We start from the raw sequence: 6,738 nt of genomic DNA on the forward strand, positions 1-6,738 counted from the left end.
CTATACAAACGTAATTTGTTGTTGTTGAAGAATTGGAAAGAGTAATTAGGATTGTTGAGCAAAGCAACACTTTCTTTCAACGGACTTAGCTGCTGAAGGTTGCATGTACAGAAGGTTATCAAAAAGCGCTCCGGGACACCATCCAGTGTGAAGGGCGCTATATAAATGCAAATTGTTCTTGTAATGCAATATTGCATTTATCACTAGGGGACTGGAATATAAGAATCAGAAAAGGATGTCACAGCTGTGTACAATGCTGGTCGAACACCATTTGGAGTATTGTGTGCAGTTTTGGGCACCAAGAGATATGGAGAGAGGGTGGGGGGGTGGAATTGAGTTGCTGATCGGCCACAATCTTCGAAGGTGGTTGGACAGGCTTGATAGGCCAAATGGCCTACTCCTGTTTCTATGTTCCTCAACCCCACTCAAGGGTGCCCAAGCCTAGACTCTTGGAACCTGACCTAATATTCTCCAGAATTAGGTGAACATGGTGCGTCCCTCCAGGAAAGAGTGCGTATTCCATTCTGGAAAAGCAAATTTCCATGTGTAGATGGCAAACATGGAACTCTTTGTTTGATTTGAATACTCTTAAACATGGTGATGGGTTTCCTCCCATATGTGTCAGACACCCACTGACCAAAAAAAACGTGGAACTCATTGTCACACTATAGTTGGAGCAGAAAGCATGAATGCATTTTAGAGGAAACTCAATACATACCTGAAGGGCATAGAGAAACATGGGTGTGGCTCGGGAGGTGGGGATTAGCATGGGTGTCAGGCTCCCGAATAAACACCAGTTTATGACTGACTGAAGGGCCAGTTTCGATGCTGTAGCTTCTACATATTTGATTCATCAAATTAATGTCTAGTTTCCCATGACACACATCTGCATGATTCAGTCCAAATAAAAGATGTGTAAAACAGTAAAGTATGGGAGGTGCGCAGTGAATGCTATTTAATTGACAGAACATTATGGAGAAATTAGGCAATTTAATCCAAGATATTTTCCAAGTTAAGATGAGTGTAAATGTAGACATGTTTTGCACAAAGTCCAACAGAGGTATCTTTAAATAGATATTGGAAAACAACATATCTAAGAGTATTATACAGGAAAATATTTAAGTCATTTACTTTGGCTGTTTTATATATAATTCATAACTAAATGTTATATTTAAAAGAAGAACAACCTTTATAACGGTCATGCATGAGCTAGGAGTATTACGTATTTTTGTTCATTTGCTAATGTTGGGAAAGCATGGCTATAGCTAAACCATTGAACTAAAATATGAACAAAGTATCTTTGTCTTATTCAAAATTAAATAGTACTCCTATTAATGCTAGTAAATGATTTCACCAATATTGTCTGCTGGGTGACATAAGTAAATATTGAGGTTTAGAATTCATCTGTTCAGGCAATCCATCAGTATTCATATAGAAGAGATTGTGTACCGCCTTTGGACAAATTTTTTGGTCACTTTTTTGGCAATTTTGTTCATTTTGCTTTTCTTCAGAGCTCTCACTAACATTTCTACGGTTATGCTCTTTTTCTGCTTTCTCTTCCATTCTATTAGATAATCTATAACCTGCTGCTGATGCTGTCCCTTATTCCATCTTTCCAATATATTAGCTCTGGGCAGGTTAAGCAGAGTTTTTCCTATACTGAAAATTTGGCGTTGCTTCAAATTTTGTTGTGATACGAAATAGAAAAATATTTCTTCGCACTTGGAAAGACCCTCTGGAAGAAAGAACAAAAGGAGAAAATTTAGTATTGATTTAAGATTTTAAAAAAGCATACGACAAATATAAAATAAAAGCACAAATCTTTTAAACTGTTAGAAGAGATGCCAATAGATTTGCTCCCTCCCTGCCTGAATTTTCTCTCCCCGGTGGCATCAATGACTGAACTGGCTGACTGTGGTGATGCCCTCAGCCACACAATAGAAGAGCATAGGAGAACAATTCCACTTGCTGTTTAGGGATGTAGTGACTCAGACTATGAAGACTCATGAGAGTTTTGGATAAAGAGCACATACACAATACAAAATTACATTTGTATAGCGCCTTTCATGTCGGGAGAACGTCCCAACTATCATCAAAGTCAGGATGCAGGACTGCAGGAAATTATCTAACCACATCTATGTTTCTAGCCATCATAGAGAATAACTTGAGGTCTGTTAATCAGCTATTTCAGGATGTAACGTTATGTTCAATGAAGATAATAGAATTCATTGGAACAAAGTGGACTAGATTCTTGTAAAAGGCACCAAGAAGTAGTCGTTAGCCTTGAGAGAGGGTCTATCTATTCTGGTTCAAGTTCATCCAAGCAAATGGCCTACAGACCAGAATCTGAATCAGTGTCCATCTTGATTCAAAAATGTAGTCTTGTAACATGTGTGTATAAAACTCAAAGGTGAACAGCACCAGTGTCAGGGCACAGGACAGATGTATTTATTGTGTGACATAACCTAATGAAAAAGTTCATTAATTTCAACTAATCTGAAATGTTGTGAATATTGTTATAGTACAGTGACCTGAAAAGCTGATCAGCCCAGGTATCTCTGAAAGCCAAACTGCGTTTTTCCAGCTCATCCTGTAATCATTCTGCACTGATACACGATGTATAACATCTTCTGAATCAAGTGGTTGTTCCCAACTAAAATGTTTTCCCATTGGGATATAGAACTTTGCAGTGGAAAAAAGTGAATTTTTCAGTAATAAAAATAACCAGCAATAAAATAATGTTCCTTTCATGTGCAGATACTACTGTTCAATTCAACGCTTCTTATATTTATACAGCTAACAAAGGTCTGCTACATATCCCCTGCCCTCTTTGTGCCACCACTGCTGGCCAAGCTTCCAGTCATTATGCCTCGAACCTCTATTTGCCACTATCCCTCTGCCTCCCCTCTCTCTACCTATCTTCAAATCCTATCTTTTGTCCACAAAATTCACAGGCAATCCACTTTATAATATATACTGTGAAACACTTTGAGACAGCTCAGCAATGTGATAAGGCACTAGATCAAACAAGGATTAGTATCATTAAAACCTATCTCTTTGCCCGCACCTATGGCCATCTCCCTCCCTTCCTATTAGTTTGGAGTGCAACCCCACCACTATAAAGTGCTCTGAGACATTGTCCTACATGAAGGATGCTTTACAAATTGCAAGTTGTTGTTTTAATTTATGAAGATATATCAAGTGCTTTTCACGGCTGGTTTGGTACCTAAGACTTGGGAAGGGAGTGATCAGCTTTTCAATTTGGTTGCGGGCAGCGGAATGTTCTTTAGTTGAGCGTCAATTGACTCCTTCTACTCTGCTGTTAACTACTTATAATGGGGATAGGTATAATTGAAGATCATGCCAATATGTTTCATAAAGACTACCTTGTATTGTTGGTGTTCCTGTATTTTCAGGCAATGTTTATTCATTGAAGTCTAAAAATAATAATAATACACCTTGCATTTAATATAGGGCCTTATCACGTCATAGAAACATCTCAAAATGGTTTGCAGGATATGTAAGGTGGATTGACTGTGTATTTTGTGGGCGAAAATACCAATTATCCTTCCATTTCATATAGAACCTCATTACATTGGCAAAACATCTCAAACAGTTTCAAAGGATTTACTGTAAAGTTTAGTGACTGTGGAATTATAGGTGAGCATCTCCAGAAAAAATCCCCAACTCGAAGCATGAACAAAACTAGATTTCTACATAGTACTAATGTATTACTGCAGGTGATCAAAAATGTTCCAGCAAAGCATTATATTAATACTTGCATTATTTGTTTTAGCTAAAGATATAGAATGATTCAGGATATTATTAAGGACAGGAATTTTTCCTGCTGTTAACGCTGAAAGCTAAAACCTAACAAATATGATGGTCCTAGCTGGATAAACAGCAGGATTTAAATGACACTCTACTTGGTTTTAGCTGGTTGGACTCCAGCACACTCTTAGAGCTTTTGTCAACCTGTGTCAAATACTCTCCAGAATTAAGTAAGCAGTTTGTATCCCTCGGAGCATCCATTCATTCCAAGCAATTTCCATTTGTTGGCAAGTACGGAATACTCAGTATAAAATACACAGTCAATCCACTTTTTCTGGCAGCCCCCTGGCTGACAAGAAAAACTTATCGGCCAGCCTGAAAGAGCAGATTTTGAGCTATTGCTGCACATTTGTTCAAATTTGCATGTGAGAGAATAAAAGTTTATAAACACCTTTGGAGGAACCAGGCTGGCAGGGACCACACAAGTTGTCATATAATGAAGTACCAGGAACGTCCAGCTTTAAATCCAATGCACTGCAGTCTGTGTGTCTCTTACATTGCTCAGTGGTAGAACTTATCGATGAATAGAAACCGTCAGGGCATATTTCACATTGTGTGTCCATGTGTGGAGTGCCTGATAAGACAAGCAGAGTGAAAGAAAGCATTACGGCTCCCATTTCTATTAAATCGGAAGTTTAAAAATTATCGTCAGAAATAAAGATTTATTATTGGCGAGAAACAGATTGCAACAAGACAGCATTTAGGACATGTTACCTGCAATCTTAACTCCAAATCCATGATTGCATTCTTTGTGCTTTATACAAAATTCAAATTCGAAGAAGTAACCACCTCTGCATTCACACACTCTGTTGTGAGTTGAGTTACACTCATATTTAACGTATTGATTTTCTCTGCAGAAGTTATTGCAGTATTTACATTTATGTATGTAGTTCCAAAACTGTGTATAGTGGAGTTCTGAGCAGGGTGCACACACAGAATCATGTTGACCTGTGCAATATTTCTCCAGATGTTGTCCTGGAGGGCAGCGGCTGCATGTCAACATCTGTCCTGTCTCCTGGTCCCTGTGCTGGTAGGTGGGTACGGTTTGCTGGCATTCAGCTTGATTTGCACAAACAATAAGGACGCTGGCCAAACTAAGCAAGCACTACAGTGTGTAAAGGAAAACTGAGATTAGCACCTGTTTGAAAATACAGCATTCATACATTCATTAACACAGCCTATGTAGCTTTGAACAACACTGATATCAACAACAAATTGCATTAATATGGAGCCTTTCATGTCTAGAGGATGTCCCAAGGGAGTGAATAATTCACCCAGTCAATACAAATTTGGCAAAATATCCCAACCAAAATTTTACTTTATGTAAAAATATTCTCTTAGGAATTCATGTGATAGTCGTAAATAGTTGTCTCATTACATTAACTACTTTGTAACGGATACTTTCTGATTGATACCTGTAATCAGCTCTGAGTTATTACCCAATGCATTCAGAATAACTATATCACAGATACTAAATACTAGAATATAAATAATAAATATATTCAGGAGTAATCCATTCGGCATCACAAGTGAATACTTTTCTGTTAAACCCTTGACATGAATCGGTTGCACATCGACTGATGTGATTTACATCCATTCGCTGCTACCTTCTATTTTACCAGTTTGACATAATGGCTCCACTCACAGCACATCCCCAGCCCCAGCACAGCCCCAGCACAGCCCCAGCCCCATCCCCAGCACAGCCCCAGCCCCAGCACAGCCCCAGCCCCAGCACAGCCCCAGCCCCATCCCCAGCACAGCCCCATCCCCAGCACAGCCCCAGCCCCAGCACAGCCCCAGCCCCATCCCCAGCACAGCCCCAGCCCCAGCACAGCCCCAGCCCCAGCACAGCCCCAGCCCCATCCCCAGCACAGCCCCAGCACAGCCCCAGCCCCAGCACAGCCCCAGTCCCAGCCCCAGCACAGCCCCAGCACAGCCCCATCCCCAGCACAGCCCCAGCACAGCCCCATCCCCAGCACAGCCCCAGCACAGCCCCAGCCCCAGCACAGCCCCAGCACAGCTCCGGATCAGCCCCAGCCCCAGCACAGCCCCAGATCAGCCCCAGCCCATCCCCAGCACATCCCCAGCCCATCCCCAGCACAGCCCCAGCACAGCCCCAGCACATTCCCAGCCCATCCCCAGCACAGCCCCAGCACAGCCCCAGCCCCAGCACAGCCCCAGCCCCAGCCCCAGCACAGCCCCAGCACAGCCCCAGCCCAGCACAGCCCCAGCACAGCACAGCCCCAGCACAGCCCCAGCCCCAGCACAGCCCCAGCACAGCTCCGGATCAGCCCCAGCCCCAGCACAGCCCCAGATCAGCCCCAGCCCATCCCCAGCACATCCCCAGCCCATCCCCAGCACAGCCCCAGCACTGCCCCAGCCCATCCCCAGCACAGCCCCAGCACAGCCCCAGCACAGCCCCAGCCCATCCCCAGCCCATCCCCAGCACATCCCCAGCCCATCCCCAGCCCATCCCCAGCACAGCCCCAGCCCAGCCCAGCCCATCCCCAGCCCCAGCACAGCCCCAGCACAGCCCCAGCACAATACAGTACATGCGGATGGTGAGGCGTCTCTCGAGGCTGCAGTCGGTCAGTGTGTCTGTGTGTCTGTGACAATCACTCACCGCTTTGCTGAGATGCATCTCTGCTGCTGGAGGTGCTGTTGAGCGGTGGCGACGCTGAGTTTATATACACCGCACAGTGGGATTGCCAGAAAGTTTGCTCGTCATACTTCTGGTAAATGATACAGATCCGTTCATATTTAATATGCCAACCAACCCTGCAAGTTACCGGTATCGGTTATAGAAAAACTCAAAGTAAATAGAGTTTAGTGGTGGATTTCAGGAGGATGTGCCTCTTTGCTGTAATATTCTCCAGCAGAGGCTGCAGTGCACAAGCAGTCAGCATT

The 6,738-nt window shown here is 43.1% G+C and overlaps 1 protein-coding gene across 2 annotated transcripts; it reads right to left on the reverse strand.

Annotated features, from left to right (window-relative positions):
• Positions 1 to 970: 970 nt before the first annotated feature.
• On the reverse strand, positions 971 to 6,498 carry LOC103187847 (tumor necrosis factor receptor superfamily member 11B). 2 transcript variants are annotated; one of them, XM_007907528.2, is made up of 4 exons: positions 6,455 to 6,498; positions 4,708 to 4,936; positions 4,223 to 4,405; positions 971 to 1,735 (listed from the first exon to the last, which is right to left on the reverse strand). In XM_007907528.2, the coding sequence occupies exons 1-4, from the start codon at positions 6,470 to 6,472 to the stop codon at positions 1,428 to 1,430; spliced, it is 738 nt and encodes a 245-aa protein (XP_007905719.2). In that variant the 5' UTR covers positions 6,473 to 6,498; the 3' UTR covers positions 971 to 1,427. The 2 variants fall into 2 exon arrangements, with proteins under 2 accessions (XP_007905719.2, XP_007905718.2); XM_007907527.2 differs by having other exon boundaries at positions 4,546 to 4,936.
• Positions 6,499 to 6,738: the final 240 nt, after the last annotated feature.

Source organism: Callorhinchus milii, unplaced genomic scaffold (genome assembly GCF_018977255.1).
Source record: "Callorhinchus milii isolate IMCB2004 unplaced genomic scaffold, IMCB_Cmil_1.0 Scaffold2, whole genome shotgun sequence".
In the NCBI taxonomy this organism is placed as follows: Eukaryota; Metazoa; Chordata; class Chondrichthyes; order Chimaeriformes; family Callorhinchidae; genus Callorhinchus; species Callorhinchus milii.

What these genes read in the sequence shown, in the direction of transcription:
- LOC103187847 (XM_007907527.2), bottom strand. An exon ending in ATTTGGAGTTAAGATTGCAG is followed by an intron (nt 4,406 to 4,545) that starts GTAACATGTCCT and finishes TTGTCTTATCAG; the next exon opens with GCACTCCACACATGGACACA. An exon ending in CCAGCCTGGTTCCTCCAAAG is followed by an intron (nt 1,736 to 4,222) that starts GTGTTTATAAAC and finishes TCTTTCTTCCAG; the next exon opens with AGGGTCTTTCCAAGTGCGAA.